This window comes from Gracilinanus agilis, chromosome 4, assembly GCF_016433145.1.
Source record: "Gracilinanus agilis isolate LMUSP501 chromosome 4, AgileGrace, whole genome shotgun sequence".
Classification (NCBI taxonomy): Eukaryota; Metazoa; Chordata; class Mammalia; order Didelphimorphia; family Didelphidae; genus Gracilinanus; species Gracilinanus agilis.
Genome location: NC_058133.1, coordinates 475,319,412 through 475,334,974, shown reverse-complemented (window position 1 = coordinate 475,334,974; position 15,563 = coordinate 475,319,412). Strand labels below are relative to the sequence as shown.

At 47.2% G+C, this 15,563-nt stretch overlaps 2 protein-coding genes across 7 annotated transcripts; one reads left to right on the top strand and one right to left on the bottom strand.

The window, feature by feature from the left end:
• The first annotated feature begins 45 nt into the window (after positions 1-45).
• On the top strand, positions 46-3,693 carry APH1A (aph-1 homolog A, gamma-secretase subunit). Of its 4 annotated transcripts, none has more exons than XM_044676101.1 (7): positions 46-319; positions 1,030-1,127; positions 1,297-1,370; positions 1,557-1,679; positions 1,893-2,020; positions 2,258-2,381; positions 2,718-3,693. In XM_044676101.1, the coding sequence occupies exons 1-7, from the start codon at positions 230-232 to the stop codon at positions 2,780-2,782; spliced, it is 702 nt and encodes a 233-aa protein (XP_044532036.1). In that variant the 5' UTR covers positions 46-229; the 3' UTR covers positions 2,783-3,693. The 4 variants fall into 4 exon arrangements, with proteins under 4 accessions (XP_044532036.1, XP_044532035.1, XP_044532038.1 ...); XM_044676100.1 differs by having other exon boundaries at positions 957-1,127; XM_044676103.1 differs by lacking the exon at positions 1,297-1,370 and having other exon boundaries at positions 1,093-1,127.
• Positions 3,694-4,232: 539 nt separating this feature from the next.
• On the bottom strand, positions 4,233-11,462 carry CA14 (carbonic anhydrase 14). 3 transcript variants are annotated; one of them, XM_044676098.1, is made up of 11 exons: positions 11,267-11,462; positions 9,409-9,429; positions 7,971-8,150; positions 7,054-7,196; positions 6,748-6,843; positions 6,440-6,506; positions 5,555-5,712; positions 5,273-5,396; positions 5,051-5,071; positions 4,867-4,951; positions 4,233-4,699 (listed from the first exon to the last, which is right to left on the bottom strand). In XM_044676098.1, exons 1-11 carry the CDS (start codon positions 11,322-11,324, stop codon positions 4,630-4,632), a joined length of 1,023 nt encoding a protein of 340 aa, XP_044532033.1. In that variant the 5' UTR covers positions 11,325-11,462; the 3' UTR covers positions 4,233-4,629. The 3 variants fall into 3 exon arrangements, 2 of the variants coding, with proteins under 2 accessions (XP_044532033.1, XP_044532034.1); XM_044676099.1 differs by having other exon boundaries at positions 4,233-4,696; XR_006506141.1 differs by having other exon boundaries at positions 4,609-4,699; positions 5,051-5,124.
• Between the last annotated feature and the right edge of the window lie 4,101 nt (positions 11,463-15,563).

Sequence of the window (15,563 nt, the reverse complement as noted above, 5' to 3'; positions counted from 1 at the left end):
CAGCGTCCCCCCCCTCCCCCGCCCCCCGCCCCTTTTCCCCCTTTGCGGGGCCTGGGGGTGACATTGCGCTGTGCCCCTACTGGGGTAGAAATCGACACCCCCCCGTACACACTGGCTAGCTGCCCCCCAGCCCCTTCCCTCGGAGGTCCCTGTCCTCCCTTTTCTCCACTCCCCTCCGTCCCCCAGCCCACCCCCAGGGCCCAGCCATGGGGGCCGCAGTGTTTTTCGGATGTACTTTCGTGGCTTTCGGCCCGGCCTTCTCGCTCTTTCTGGTCACGGTGGCCGGGGACCCGCTCCGGGTCATCATCCTGGTGGCTGGGTGAGTGGGCGTGGGGAAGGGAGGAAGGGCTGGGGGAAGGGGGGCCTTGGACGTTTCGATGGGGAGGATGGGGTGCTTGGGGTAAGAGTCTGGGGGCCGTGGGCGGTTTCCTCCTCTCCCCGCTGTCTACTTGTGATTTCTCGTATGGGAGAGATTTCTACCTCTCTGTGTCTTGACTTTGGTCAGTGGAAGCTGAAGGCCTGAGACCTTTCGTGGGCTCACCGCCCCCGAGGCTGAGACGGGAAATGGGGTGCTGACCCCAGAGGAGCCACGCCTCAAGGGAGGGTCCAGGAATCCTACCCTTCCCGTTTCTGTTTCTCCTTCCCACCCCCTAAAATGGGCACACCCACACACACTCCTACCTCCTGCCCGGTCCTGCCCAGACCTTTGTTACCCCTCTTATCTCCGTGCTCGTCCCAAAGAGGGTTTTGACCGGAAGGAAGAGGCAACTGGCCTTATTTCATCCAGTTCATTCCCCTCATCCCTGGGTGTCTCCTATCCTAGGAGAATCCTCTTTAAAAAGCTAACTTCCAACTCCCTTGTAGTGCCATTAAATGCTCTCCCTTTGCCAAGTCTTCTGACTCTCCATACCTTCTCCCCTTTCTTCTGATTCCCCCCTCACCCGGCCTTCCCCCAGGGCATTTTTTTGGCTGGTCTCCCTACTTTTGGCCTCTGTGGTCTGGTTCATCTTGGTCCATGTCACTGATCAGTCGGACACCCGACTCCAATATGGCCTCCTCATCTTTGGTGCTGCCCTTTCTGTCCTGCTGCAGGAGGCTTTCAGATTTGCCTACTACAAGCTACTTAAGTAAGGGAGTAGGGCACTGGGTGGGTGGGTCAAGGCTCTGGAGGGAGCAGAGAAGGGATTGGAAGGGCATGGGGGGGGCAGGTGTTGGGGTGAGTGTTGGAGGGACAGGGCTATGGGAGAGCCCTGGGAGAAAGGAGCCCCCCCACCCTCCCTAATATCCCCCCCCCAGGAAGGCAGATGAGGGGTTAGCATCGCTGAGTGAGGACGGAAGATCTCCCATCTCCATCCGACAGATGGCCTATGGTGAGCCAGGGAGGGGTGACCAGCAACAGCTGGGGGCTTCTCATCTCTTCCCTTTCCCTACCAGACCCTCCCACATATAGTCTGGGGCAGTGGGATTGGGAGGATGAATAACTGGGTGAAAGGAGTGAATGGGAAGTCAGGTGAATGGTCCTGGCCCAGCCTAACCTCGACTGCCCATCTCCCCAGTTTCTGGTCTGTCTTTCGGCATCATCAGTGGCGTCTTTTCTGTTATCAACATCTTAGCGGATGCACTTGGTCCAGGTGTGGTTGGTATTCATGGAGATTCCCCCTATTACTTCTTGACCTCAGGTAAGACGTGTTCCCTAAATCTCCATCCCAGACCAGAGTATCTCTCAGTCGTTGCTGGGTCAAGCAGGTCTAGTCCAATCTGGAGGTGGGGGAAAGCAGATTGAGTTGTCCCTGGAAGATTCTCCATAGACTGCTTCCCCCATGGGTACAGGGAGGAGGTCAGCGGGGATGAGGGTTGAAAGGGCTTCAAGTGATCCTCTTGTCTCTCTCCAGCATTTCTGACAGCAGCCATCATTTTGCTTCATACCTTTTGGGGTATTGTGTTTTTTGATGCCTGTGAGAGGAGACGATATTGGGCCTTGGGCTTGGTGGTTGGTAGTCACCTACTGACATCAGGACTGGTGAGTCAGGGATGGGATTCTTTGGTATAAAAGAATCAGGGGCTTGAGGGCCTCAGTAAGAGGAAAAGCATTATTCTGCGTGGTGGAAGGCATGTTATCAATATTTGAGCTTTGTGGGGGGAAGCCTAAGGATTTAAGTGAAAGGTTGAAGTAATTTTAGTTACAGGCCCAGAGGGTAGCTGGAGTTGGAGCAGAAAGGACATTTCCCCCTCTTTAATCACAATTCCCTCTCCCTAGACATTCCTGAATCCCCGGTATGAAGCCAGCCTGTTGCCTATCTATGCAGTTACTCTATCCATGGGGATCTGGGCATTTATCACAGCCGGAGGCTCCTTCCGAAGTATCCAGCGCAGCCTCTCGTGTAAGGACTGACCACTTGGATTCATCGCCTGCTTGACTACCACCTGCCTGCCCACTCTCTGAGACTGAGCCCTGCCCCGCTCCCACCTTAGTGTCCCAGCTACTCTTCTCTGTGTAATTCCTTTCCATCTCTTTCCCCTTTCCTATCCTCAGGGGCTTCACTTTGTCCACTTTGACATTTGCTCTCTAGGCCACAGCGGGAGCTGCCAGGGGACAGCCAGTCAAATGGTTGGAGGGTTTGAAACTCCATTTGTCCCCACCCTTTGGGGACCCCGGTTGCCCTGGGTCCTTCCACTTCCCCATCCTGTCCAAGACTCACGTCCCTTCCCCTCTGCAGGCCGACGGCGGGAGGACAGTCGGGTGATGGTGTATTCTGCCCTGCGCATTCCACCCGAGGACTGAGGGGACTCAGGGAAAACCCTGAGGGCCAGGGGCACCCTCTTTGTCTCCTGTCTTTCTCTCCATCTCCAACTATGGACAGCTGCTAAGGGAGGTGGCTTAGCTTAGTCATTACCCAGGAGATAAAATTGGGGTTCCTGAGGGTAGAGAGGTTACTGGGGTTTGCAGGGATCTGAGAAGTTCCCTGATGTATCCTTTCTGCCCTCCCACCCCCAACCCCAATTGGATATCTCTTTTTCTCAGGTCTGAGGGAAATCATTTTTGGTTTGACAAAGACTCCAAACTGCCTTTTGGGGGGAGGAGAGTTTGGAGATGCTTCCTCCAAAACTTTTTTAGCCTCTTTTCCCAGTTCTGCTCCCTCTGTCCACCATCTTTTCCCCATTCTCCCATTGGCCAGAGACTCTAGGGGACAGAATGAGGAGTGTGTTAGGGGGACAGTCATCTCTGCTCCTCACTTCTCTCTCTCTCTCTCTGTTCCCAGCAACTGGGATGACTGGAACTTAATAATTTTTATCCTGTACTGAGAGAGCTGAGGTGACCTAGATTATTATAGGGCCACAGGATTATGGCCTGTAAGGACTTGTAGGACAGCAGGAATTTTTTTTCTAGTTTTTAATGGGGAGGGAGGGATGGGGAGGGAGAAAAGAGGGAATGACTTTTCTATAAAATGTATTATTTTCTGCTGAGGATGGAGTATCCCATCCTTTTAATCAAAGTAAGTGTGATTTTTGACTAATAAAAGGATTTTGTAACAATGTATGGGAACTTGGCTTCTGGGAATTACACAGGGTTTTTTACCTCTGTATAGGGGTTCCTCAAACCCAGGAGTACTTAACCTTTTTTATACCATGGACCTCTTTGGCAGTCTGGTGAAGCCTATAGATCCCATCTTAGAATAATGTCTTTAAATACCTAAAATAAAATATATAGGATTACAAGGAAACTAATTATATAAACATGAAGTTATCAAAATATATATTTTTAAAGTTCACAGACACTCGGTTAAGAATCCTTGCTCTAAACATTTCCCTGATTTCCCTCCCTCTCGCCCTTCCAATATTCTTTTTTTTTTTTTTTTAAACCCTTACCTTCCATCTTGGAGTCAGTACTGTATATTGGCTCCAAGGCAGAAGAGTGGTAAGGGTGGGCAATGGGGGTCAAGTGACTTGCCCAGGGTCACACAGCTGAGAAGTGGCTGAGGCCAGATTTGAACCTAGGACCTCCCATCTCTTGGCCTGACTCTCATTCCACTGAGCTACCCAGCTGCCCCCTCCAATATTCTTGACTATCTGGTATGACCCAGGTTTAATAGGGGTCCTCTGTCACTTGATGGTTGCTAAAAATAGAAGGTGGTTTAGGGGAATCTATGTTCATCTTAGCAAACATCAAGTTTATTATAGGTCAAGCATGTTTCTTTTATCCCCACCTATCCCAGTAACCACTAAGGCGAAAGTTATGATATAGTCAAAATTGTTTATTTCCAGAACATTCAAATTGTGGACTATTGAACCTCTATTGCAGCAACCCTCTTTCGAAGGAACTGTCTCTACTGTCCAGGGAAGAGACTGGAAGCTGAGAGGGAATGCTTGAGTTCGACTAGTTCCCCCTTCTCAGGGAAAAACATTGTCCTATCCACAAAAACAGATCCTTGTCACTTTTTCCATCTTCCCATTGGTGGTTAGAACTTTCCAAGCTCTTTTCCTTAAGAGTCCAAGTCCATTCCTCAAGGAGGTATCAGGAAGAAGGAGGGGTGTTCAACTGTTACTGCTACAGCTATTGTCTGACAAGCCCTGCACAGAATCCTCCAGGCTTGCTGAAAAGTGAAGGTGAAGGGATGTCCAGGAGGGTCTCTACTCATCAGTGGTAGCCCGTCGGGATGAAGTAAAGACAACACTCTTCTGTTCCCCTAGTCTATTCCTTCTGGGGAAGAAGCACATAAATTACACGTGAAGGAGGAAAGGGGGTGGGCTAGAGGGGTTTGTTCCTATTTTCTGGCAACAACTTAATGTTAGGATAAGAGGCTCTTTGTGAGAAAAAAAGGATTGCTGGAAGGGGCCACTTAAGGAGATTTGAGGGTAGAATCTCACCTGATTTTCCTGGCAATGAAGTAACCAGCAAGCAAGAGGCAGAGACAGCCAAACAAGATTCCCAGGCCTAGACCCACCATTTCACCTGAGAGAGCCAAAGAACATCAGTTAGGCCAATGAGGCCTTTCCAAACATACCCCCTCAAAGGGGCTATCTATGATAGGTTGGGTAAGGATTACCTTACCTGTGGAATAAAAGGCTCCTTCTGCAAAGGAAGAATACACAGGTCAGGTCTTCTTTTCGCCAGTCCAATTCCATCTTTAAGAATAGCAATTCAAGCACTTTGGAGTCCCAGCCTATCTTGGAGCCCATCACCTCTCTTCCCCAACCACCTTTCATTCTCCAGTGGTTTCCCTGCTCCTACCTTTCAGGCCCCTTCCCTTATCCTTACCCCCTGCACCCTCACCTGGGACAAAAGAGGCAACAACCAGTCGGTGGTTGAGGGGCTGAGGGGCTCTGTAGTTCTGGACCAGTAATTGAGGGGGTCTGGTCTCTTCTGTGGAGAACAAAGTCTCTTGTAGCTGCTCCAACTGAGGGAAAAGGAGTAGGGGCTGAGGGTGGCTGAGTAGGTAGGAAAGGGAGAGGTTGAAGGCTCAGTAGTGGGAAGAGACAGGTATTGAGGAGTAGGAACAGGATCTAGAGTCGGTTGCCAGTCCTTCAACCCTTCTGATCTACCTCTTTATCTCACCTGCTCCATAGAAATCTGGGCCTTTCTATGGAAGACAGTCCAGAGGACGCTCTGGTAGCAGGGAGGGGTAGTAAGGGAGCCATTGTACCTGTAGAACTCTCCCATCTCTGGAGGAAGCAGTCCCCCCACATCAAAGGGTGGCACCAGGGTGGTCTGACCTAAGGAAGGCAGAAGATGAGGGAACTGTTTAGTCTTTTCAGTCATTTTTAGTCAGTTCAGCTCTTCTTGATCCCATTTAGGGTTTTCTAGGTAAAGATGCCAAAGTGGTCTGCCATTACCTTCTCTAGCTCATTTGACAGATGGGGAAACTGAGTGAGCACAGTTAAGTGACTTGGCCAGAATCACATTGCTAGTAAGTGTCTGAGGCCAGATTTGAACTGGGAAAGAGTCTTGGACTCCAGGTCTGCCACTCCATGCACTGTGCTACCTCGATGCCCCAAGGGAGGGAGGGCACCAGTCAAAATTCATCCATCCCTCTTGTTCTGTTTTAACCAAACATGAGTTTGCTTTCTAAGTAATGAGATAACTCAGTCCCATTTAGTCTTCCCTGATCCCAAGCTGTTCTTACCATTAGGAACTAGAATCAAGGGTGGGCATTCTCCTTCGGAGAGGAGCTAAAGGATACATTTTGGCTTAAAAAAGGAAATAATTTATAATTTAAGATGACTAAAACTAGAATGAGTTGCCTCATGTTGATAATGAGTTCCCCATCACTGGAGGTGTTCAAAGCTGGAAGCCCACGTGTGGTAATACTATGCATCCAAAAGGAGTTGCTTTGCTAATTTCTAAGACCCTTTCTAAATCTGAAAATTTTCAATTTTATAATTTGAAATCTTCCCGAGATGTAACCTTGCTTCATCCTACAACCATTTCTTTAGGGCTTACCTTTATGCCTGATTTTTTCCAAATGACTCAAGAGGTGATCATAAGCTGGGTTCTGGTTCTCACCAACCTAGGAGAGGGAGATGGTAATTTGAGGATATTGGGTCTGGGGTCAGGAGCATTCCAGGAATAATTCAAAGATATTTTTAAAAATTTCTCTGGATAGAGTGGTGGTCACTTTATGTCCACTACCCCCTCCTCCCATACTATGGAAGGAAGAGATCTGATATAGATAATGAGATGTGAAAGATTAAGAGTAAGGGGAGAAAAGTAAGGGAGGCAGAAGGGAAGGGTTTTAGGGTACCACTGACCTCAATGAGGATGCCCAGGACAGCTAGTCCCTGAGGTTTTTGAGCAGCTTCATTCAGGTCATTAAAGGTATCAGCATCATAGTGGACAATGTGAAGCTGTGGGGAAAAGGGATTGATGTTCCCTTGTCTTTGGCACAATGTTTCTATCTTTTGAACTCCCGATACCCCTAGTTCCCTGGCCTCACCCCTTCAAAGTTTCCCCAACCCTATCTCCCAGCATCTCCAGTCCTTGGTCTCATCCCCACCAGTGCTCCCCCAACCCTGTCCCTTCAGCAACCCAAGTCCATGCTTCTTGCTTCCCAGTACCTCTGCAGCGGTGGCTTCACTGTTGACCTGGTGCTCTGACCCCCCTGGCTGCCCTTTTCGGCCCCAGTGCAGGTGGAGCTGGGCTGCTACATAATTTCGGGGGAGCCCCCCCAGGTATAGAGTGGGGGGCAGGGACAGTTGCACTGTGAGAATAAGGGGAACATCTAGTATTGGGGTAGATAATTCTCATTCTTGAGTACTCTCAAAGTTTCCTGGGATTCCTGGCAAATCTGACCCTTCCCCATTATTGCACCTAGTTCTGGTAAGCTAATTTCCATTCCAGCACATTTACCCTTTTCCCAGTTCTAGACAGAATTTGACACTATGATAGATAATCACACACACACACACACACACACACACACACACACCTTTTTCTTAAAATCTTTACTTTGGGGAGCAGCAAAATGGTTCAGTGAATAGAGAACCAAGCCTGGAGATGGGAGGTCCTGGGTACAGATCCAGTTTTGGACACTTCCTAGCTTTGTGACCCTGGGCAAGTCACTTAACCCCCATTACCTAGCTCTTATTGCTCTTCTGCTCTGGGACTGATAAGGGAGTTTTGTTTTGTTTTTTGAAAGACCTTTAAATCTTCTGTATTTGGTTCTAAGGCAGAAAAGCACTAAGGGCTAGGCAATGGGGGTTAAGTGACTTGCCCCGGGTCACACAGCTAGGGCATGTCTGAGGTAAGATCTGAACCCAGGACCTCCCATCTCCAGGCCTGGCTCTCTCTCCACTGAGCCACCTAGCTGCCCTTAACTGAAAGCTTCAGGGTCCTGGTCCCCACCCTCATTTTCTCAATTGTAAGGACGAAATTTCCAGAGAACCCTAGAGTACTGGATACTTTAGTGAATCCTGCTTTCCATGTAACCTCCATGATTAGATCTAAAGCCTAGGCACCCTGGCTTCTCAGTTACCTGTATGTCCATTGTTATGCAGAGAGAGGGGCTCTGTGCCGGGCTGGTCATAGCCATGGGGCTGCACAGCAGGCAGCTCTGAATCAAATGTCACCCTTTCAGTTTGTATGTCGATGGGAGATTGGGCATTGCTCCCACATTCAGGATAAGTGGCTGGCCAGTGGTCCTGACCATGTGGACCTAATAAAGAATTACCAAGGACATTTATCTTCTCTCGGTGCCCAACTGCCATTTCCTATTCCCAGACCCCACTCCCTATTCAGGGAATCAGGTACTGAGGAATGTGCTTCTCCCCAAACCCCTACCCAATACTCAATCTGTATTATATAGGGAAGAGGAAGCAAAATAACTTCCCTAGCCTATATGCCCCAATTCTTCCCTTTCAAATCAGTGGTGGGTCCAGTTTTGGACAACAGACATGACGGCTGCTCTTCTTGATTTAACAATTACCCAGGACTAGAGAACTATAATGGGGGTCAAGAAAAGAAAACCTGTGGGTACATTAAGATACAGGTGATGGAGCAGGGAAAGGAATAGATTATAAACCCAGAAATATGGGGTAAACCAAGCCTTTGATGTCTCCCCACCAAATGGAGATGGTATCCCAGTGTCCCATTTTCCTAGCTATGTTTCTCTTCCCCTCACTGGAGCCCTTGACATTTGCTCTGGATATCTGCAGTCAATGACCAGAAAAGTTCAAAGATTAGTCAGAATTAGGTTCCGCCTACCCTAGAGTCCATTAGATGACTGGCTACCAAGCCTTCCCTCCTCTTCTCTCCATTGTTCCTCATGTACTATGGGGTTGGTTTGGGCAGTAGAATGGGGCTAGAAGTCTGGGTGTCTCCACCAATCTCTTCTCCTTGTCCCCAATCTACACACAGTACCCTCTATCTCATTCCTCTAAAAAGAGTAAGTTTTGAACTTTTTGCTGAGCCAGAGGGTTGGAGTTTAATTAGTTATCTCTAAGATCCTGTTGATTTTTCAAGTTAGTGTCTTATGGAGATATTCACTCTCTAGAAGGCCCCCTCCTCCTTCTTTTAAAAAACCCTTACCTTGTCTTAGAATCTATACTAAATTGTCACTTCCAGAGAAGAGCTCTCAGCAATGGGATTAAGTGACTTGCCCAGGAAGGAAGTATCTGAGGCTATATTTGAACCCAGGACCTCCCAGCTCTATCCTCTGAGCCACCCAGCTAGCCCTAGAAGCCCCCCTCTTATTAAGTCCCCAGGGACCCTGGAACTCTGTTCTTTTGAAGCAAAATTACCATGACACCATGAGAGAGATTAGACTGGGAAGAGATTAAAGGTGGTGGGGACAGCAGAGGAGAGAGGAAAAGGAGCTGGGAGGAGGAGGATTTGGACACCCCTGAAAGCTGGGACTCTTCCCCACACTAGAAACAAAGCAGGAAGACAGGAAGAAAACAGGATTTTATTCTTACCTTCATACGTCCAATGTGAACCTGCAAGAAAAACAGGAACAGGAGCTATGACAAAGCCCTGATCAGTGCTCCAGGCTTCTCTCTGCTCTCCCTTTATCCTACACCTGTCTTCACTTCTCTTCTCCCATTCCACTTCAACCTTTCCCAAGGAAGCCTTGAAACCAGAGACCTCAGCAGGGAAAGGTCGGGATAAAGGAGAGGGACCTATTTAAAGACCCTGTAGGTTGGACGTTTTGGGGGGATGGGGCGGAAACAGGGGAGAAAGCTGAACGTTCCTATGGATCTGGATGCAAATACACAATAAATCCAGCCCTCTTTTTTTCCCCCAGGCTTAAGGAAGGGGAACAGGATCTTGGTGGGGGGCGGGAATGAAAGCACCCCAAGTCACTGGGGTAGAAAGGCAAAGGTTGAAGAGATTCCTTGGCTAGGGGACAGGCTATGAATAAAATGCTAATGAGATGCAAATCAACATCTGTGAATTTCAACTCAGCACCACTTTTGGTCTCTGGGCTCAAGAGGAAACTCCACACACGGTCTCCAGGCCACAGTTCCCGTCCCCCCTACTTTTCAGATCCCCAGATGGGAAAGGGAAAGAGGGAATTGGTGCAGGGTCTAGGGTGAGGGTGGGTGAGTCCGAGCAGGCAAGAACGGGATGAAAGTGGCATTGTGTGTGGAGATGGGAGCTGCCAGCTAAGTCACATGAAGGGATCATACTCAGCCTGTCTGCAGCAGAGAAAGACACAGGGGGCCCTCCTTGCCTGGCCCCTAAGTTTTCACCTAGCTAGCTTCTGGTGGCAGTTATAGGGGAGGCTCTTCTTGGGAGGTCTCTTCGATCCTAGATTCTTCCTTTTCCAGGCTGATATAACTTTGAAATAGATCGCTCAGATCCCTATTTTCTCTCTTATGTCCCTAGATTCCTCAAACATCCAACAATCTTTTATTCATCCTACCTCTTGCCCCAACCTTTACACTAGAGATTTAGGGATCTCTAAAGAGCAGCCCAAAAGACTGGCCAGTGTCTTCCTGTAGCTCTGAAGCACTAATGGCTTTGACTCCTACCCCACCCTTCAGCCTCCATGCCCTTCTCTCCCAATCACCCTAGATTCCCCCCAATTTTTCCCCCTCCCCTTGTCACAGTAACCTTTTCTTTTTCTTGTAGGACTCTGAGAATTTGGGACTCTCTGTTCCCCAACACCTTCACTAATAATTTGCTAGCTTTTTCCTCCTCCAACTCAACCCTTCCTGCCCTTGGGAAGACAATTCTGGAGACTGTCCACCTCTTCCGAAGAGTTATATTTCCATATATCCTAGTGGGTCCCTTTTCAGAGGAAATACATTTTTGAATTCTCTCCCTAGTTGAATCAAAAAAGGGCATTACCATGCTTCTGGATATGAGACCTCTGGGACATGGATTCCCACACAGAATTGGGCAGGTGGTGCTTTTTCTGGCCGCAGTAAGAGCTTGGTCCCTATTGAATCATTTTTTAACACCTTCCTTCCCTCCAATCCCCAATCCCAAACCCCTGACTCTCTGAGGTAGCTGTTCGTCTTAACTGAATGACTTCTTAAATAAGGAAAGCTTGGAAGCTAAAACTGCACTGCAAGTAGAATCTATCTCTAGCAGTCTTTCCACCCCTGATCTTTGACACCCTACCCCTCCTAAACTACATGGAATAGGAAGGAGAGCTGCAGAAGTTCAGGAAAAGAGGGGGAAAAACCAGGGTAGGAGTCAGGATCTTCCTCCCTTTGTCCCTTCTCTAGAATACTATCATCTTAGTCCCTTCATTCTTCCTCCCCCTTAGCTACCTGCAAGCATTTGGACACAAAAACGGACACAAATAAACACAAATGTACATACCCTCATCTGCAGCCAGAATCCGGACCAGCTCTAGCAAGAGGTTAAGAAATAGCAGCATGGTCTCCTGGAAGGGTGGTACAAAAGATTAAAAAAAAATAGTTTGGGGGGGTGGGGAACAGATGGACTCTGTGGTGCTAGTGGGAGAGAGGAGAAAGGAGAGAGGAGAGACAGAGAAAGAGGAAAGGAAGGGAGAGGAGAAGAGAAAAGAGGAGAGGAGAGAAGAGGGGGAGAGAGAGAGAGAGAGAGAGAGAGAGAGAGAGAGAGAGAGAGAGAGAGAGAGAGAGAGAGAGAGAGAGAGAGAGAGAGAGAGAGAGGAAATTCTATTAGTGCCCTGTACTATCTTTCAAACTAATTTTTTTCCCTTGGTGTCTCTCTGGGTCTCCAGGGGACTCTATTTCTATGGGTGTGTGTGTGTGTGTGTGTGTGTGTGTGTGTGTGTGTGTGTTTCCCCTGTACAAATCTTTCTGTCTCTCTCTGCCCTCTGTCTTTATCTCATTATCCAGTTCCAACTCCACTTGCTGGCCAGATACTTCACAATTGCCTCCCGCTTTTAAGGTGGCTCTGGATGGGTGTGAGTATGGGTGAGGAGGGGAGGAGAAGGAGGAAAGTGTGGGGGGGGTGCCTGGATGTCAGCAGCCAGTTCCTTAAATAGCCTATTAGGCATGCAGGATGGACCCTGTTTGGTGTATACAGTTAGTTTCACAGGGATCCCTGGCTCTGGCTCAGGATTCCAGCTGCTAGGAGTCTTCCTTTCTCTTATTCACATAGCTTACTCCTAAAGCTAGGATCACCCAAGATCCTTTTTCTTAGGTTCAATCAAGCTAGCTCCAGACATGCATTTGGACGTTTATCTCCTTCATCTGACTTTCCTCTAGTCCAAGAAGATGTGATTTTAAAAATAAACTACTTTTTTTTTTGGGGGGGGGGAGGATTATATCTACAGGTTCGTTTTGAATTTGGCCAGAAGAACTGAGAAACCAATAAAAGTGAAGAGAGAATGACAACTTAGAGATAAATGCTCAGGCTCAGAAACAGAGGGAAAGTCAGCCAAAGGAAGCTGAAGATTAAGGTGGGTCGAGAATTGGGAACACTGGTGGAAAAATTAAAGTTGAGACCAAGAAAAGGAAACTGAGGCACATGTTTGGACTTGGCTTGGGGCCCTGTCACTGCTATGGTTTCCCCACTCTGGGGGCCAAGGGCCACGTGCCTGCTTAGCTGGGGGTGGGTTGGGGGGGCGGGTTTGTTTGCAGGATAAAGCCCGTTTGTATGCCCAGTGGGGGAGGGACCGTATGTAGCACCATGAAGAGACAGCTCTCTGACTGCCAGACCCAGCCACCCCCCTCCTCCCCGGGGAGCCCAGATCTAGGGCGGCTTTTGTCAAAGGAGAGGACACTGACTGATGGCAGGGAGGCCTCAACAGAGGGGAGACATGGAGAGATTCAAAAAGAAACAGAGACCCAGAGGTGGAAACAAGCTCAGCAAATGACTAGAGTGACTGTCCAGAGAAATAGAGAGGGAGAAAGGAACAGAGATAGAGACTTGGGGAGATTAAAAACCACCACAAATTCAGAGAAAAGAGGGTCCTAGGTATCTTCTTAAAGGGGAAAGGGCAGCATCAAGGGCCAGACTGCTGGGGTGGGCAAAGGAACCAGGGAGGTTGGAGACTGGAGAAGGGAGAGAAAAATACTCATGTGCTAGGAATGTGGGCTGATGTCTAATCCACCACGAGACTAGAAATCCTGGGATCAGAAAGCAAGTTCTAAATCCTTTTCATTGAAACCTCTCAAGGAACTGAGGGCTGGAGAAGGAAACAGGACAGGGAAAACCTCTTCCTTCAAACATTTTGCTAGAACAGAAAAATCCACCCATTTCAGTTTCATGTCCTCTCTTTGCCCCTGTTCTCCCCATCGAAGTTAACTTCAATGTAATAAATGAGCTCTGGAATGGCTCCAACAAAGAGAAGAAGGCAAACCAATCAGGATAGCAAATATTTTGGATAGTCAGTCAAAAGCTGGCTATACATGATTGAGGGATTAGCTACAAGACTAAGTTATTTTGGAATATTAAAAAAAAGTAAAACTCGGGGGGGGGGGGCAGTTAAATGGTTCAGTGGCCTATACATGGGAAGTCCTGGGTTCCAATGTGGCCTCAGACCCTTCATAGATGTATGACCCTGGGCAAGTCTCTTAAGCCCCATTGCCTAGCCCTTACTTCTCTTCTGCCTTGGAACCAATATTAGTATTGATTCTAAGACAGAAGGAAAGGGTTTTAAAAAATTAAAACTCTTATTCTTTAACACATTATTTTCCAAGAAAAGTTTTTTATTTGTCTTACCAAGGAGAGACAGCAACCATGGTATAGTGAAAAAAGATTTCTGGAGACCAGGATTCTTATCTAAGATCTTTTATTAATTAGCTGTGTGACCTTGGACAAGTCAGTTAAACTTTCTGAACCTCACTTTCCTAATCTGTAAAATGGGATTATAATATTAGCATGTGTTTGTCTTGAAGATAAAATGAGATCATCTTGCATGAAGACACTTTTAAACATGTAGTCTTATTTTTTAATGACCAAAAATCTGTCTTCTTTCCCTCTAACCTCCTCTTCTCATAAAAGAAAAATAAAATACTTATAACAAATATGCGTAGCCAGACAAAAACATTTCCTGCATTGGCCATATGTATATTTAAAAAGTATTTATCTGTCCCCTGAGTTCAGAGTCTTTTTGACAAACCATGTGCTCACAAGGATACTTTGTGAATTGTAAAATTCCGTATTGTGGTTATCAAGGAAAAGCTTCCTGAGTTTCAGGATGGTTAAAACACTTCAAGATAATAGAGAAAGAAGACAACTCTTTGCCAAGGAGAAAAGAAAACAGATGGGCAACAAGACAGACGTCCCAGGGGTCAGAGTCCCTGGAGAGAGGCTATGACTGAAATGAAACTTTTCATTGTAGTCCTCTTAGTTTAAGGAACCCATAGTGCTCCATCTTCTGGCAATTCTATGAATTTCTTGAGCCTTCCTCAAAGTAATGTTCAGTGCAGGGATTTGGGGTTTTACTTTTGCAAATTGCCACTTGAAATAAAAAGCATCTTCTTTTTTTTTTCAGGCTTCTGAAATGGGTCCTTATCATTTCTGGATGTTTCCTTGAAATTCTGGGCATCCTAGAACTGGCACTGCTCCCAGGCTACTAACTGCAAAGAGTGAGAAAGGAAGGACAAACTCCGTCAAATGGCTTTAGGGCAACTTACACATTTAGCTCTCTGTATTTTTAAAGGCAGTTTAATTTGGAGAATTGACAGGCAAGGAAATACTTCTTTCTTTGTGATCCTAAAACAAGAGTCTCCTTCCCATTTCTCCCCTTTTCACGTTTCCATTTTAACCCTTTTCTCCTCTACCCCTTTTTTGATTTCCCATCCTCCCTTTCGATGGGAGATGAGCCGAATACCCAATCCAAGGCATTTGCTACCTTCTAGCGCCATCTCCTGCCAATTTAAAGAAATCGTAAAACTAATAGTTTTTTTTTTTTTTTCAGAAGGAAAAAGCCAAGGTGTGGTAAGCCAGGAGTTGGGTTAAGCTAAAGCGTGCAAATACTGGACAGCTGTAGTTAATAATAATCTCCTCTTATTAGAGGGATGATTTAAGACACAGATGCCGGTCTCTGATTGGGAACCAGAGGGCCAATAAGGAAGAACCTCGCAAAGAATATATATAAGGGCTATTTTAATGAACCTTTCCAGACTTCTTAGACCAGATGACACTTCTAGCAATTTCTTACTCTTGGGGCTCACTGAAGAGTCTTAACAGGTTAATAAGAAGACAGTGGGAAGCTGTACTAACTATGTGTAGCCTGCCCAGGGTGCCCATTCTTCCCAAAAGGACCACTTGCATTGGCAGGTGGAAACTCTCAAGCATGGCTTTACTACTGTGATCTCTCAGGATTCTAGGGGTAATTCTGAAGGGCTGTGGTGCTAGTACTGTTGTTCCTGATACTCCCCACCCCCAAAATGTGCTTCCCATCAACAATAATTGATAGTAAGCATTCCTCCCCAAACCTGGGCATGAACTCTGTCACAAATAAAAGGTCCATGAGGAAAATGAGCTCAAATATAAGCATGACAGTAGTGAGATACATATGTGGAGAACATGAATGGCAAAGGGGAACTTCCTGCCCATAGAAGTGTTTTTCTCTCTTTGTGGAGTCCTCATCATGTTCCTTTTAGGTGTGTAACTCTCAGCTATGTTCAGAGGAGTGGTGCCATAGATTCTCAAGTTAGAACTTCTCTTTGCCTGGAGG

What these genes read in the sequence shown, in the direction of transcription:
- APH1A (XM_044676100.1), top strand. Translation starts at nt 207, where the DNA reads ATGGGGGCCGCAGTGTTTTTCGGATGTACTTTCGTGGCTTTCGGCCCG. An exon ending in CTATTACTTCTTGACCTCAG is followed by an intron (nt 1,680 to 1,892) that starts GTAAGACGTGTT and finishes GTCTCTCTCCAG; the next exon opens with CATTTCTGACAGCAGCCATC. An exon ending in TATCCAGCGCAGCCTCTCGT is followed by an intron (nt 2,382 to 2,717) that starts GTAAGGACTGAC and finishes TCCCCTCTGCAG; the next exon opens with GCCGACGGCGGGAGGACAGT.
- CA14 (XM_044676098.1), bottom strand. Translation starts at nt 11,324, where the DNA reads ATGCTGCTATTTCTTAACCTCTTGCTAGAGCTGGTCCGGATTCTGGCT. An exon ending in TTCACATTGGACGTATGAAG is followed by an intron (nt 8,151 to 9,408) that starts GTAAGAATAAAA and finishes ATTCTTTATTAG; the next exon opens with GTCCACATGGTCAGGACCAC. An exon ending in TCCTGGGCATCCTCATTGAG is followed by an intron (nt 6,507 to 6,747) that starts GTCAGTGGTACC and finishes TCCCTCTCCTAG; the next exon opens with GTTGGTGAGAACCAGAACCC.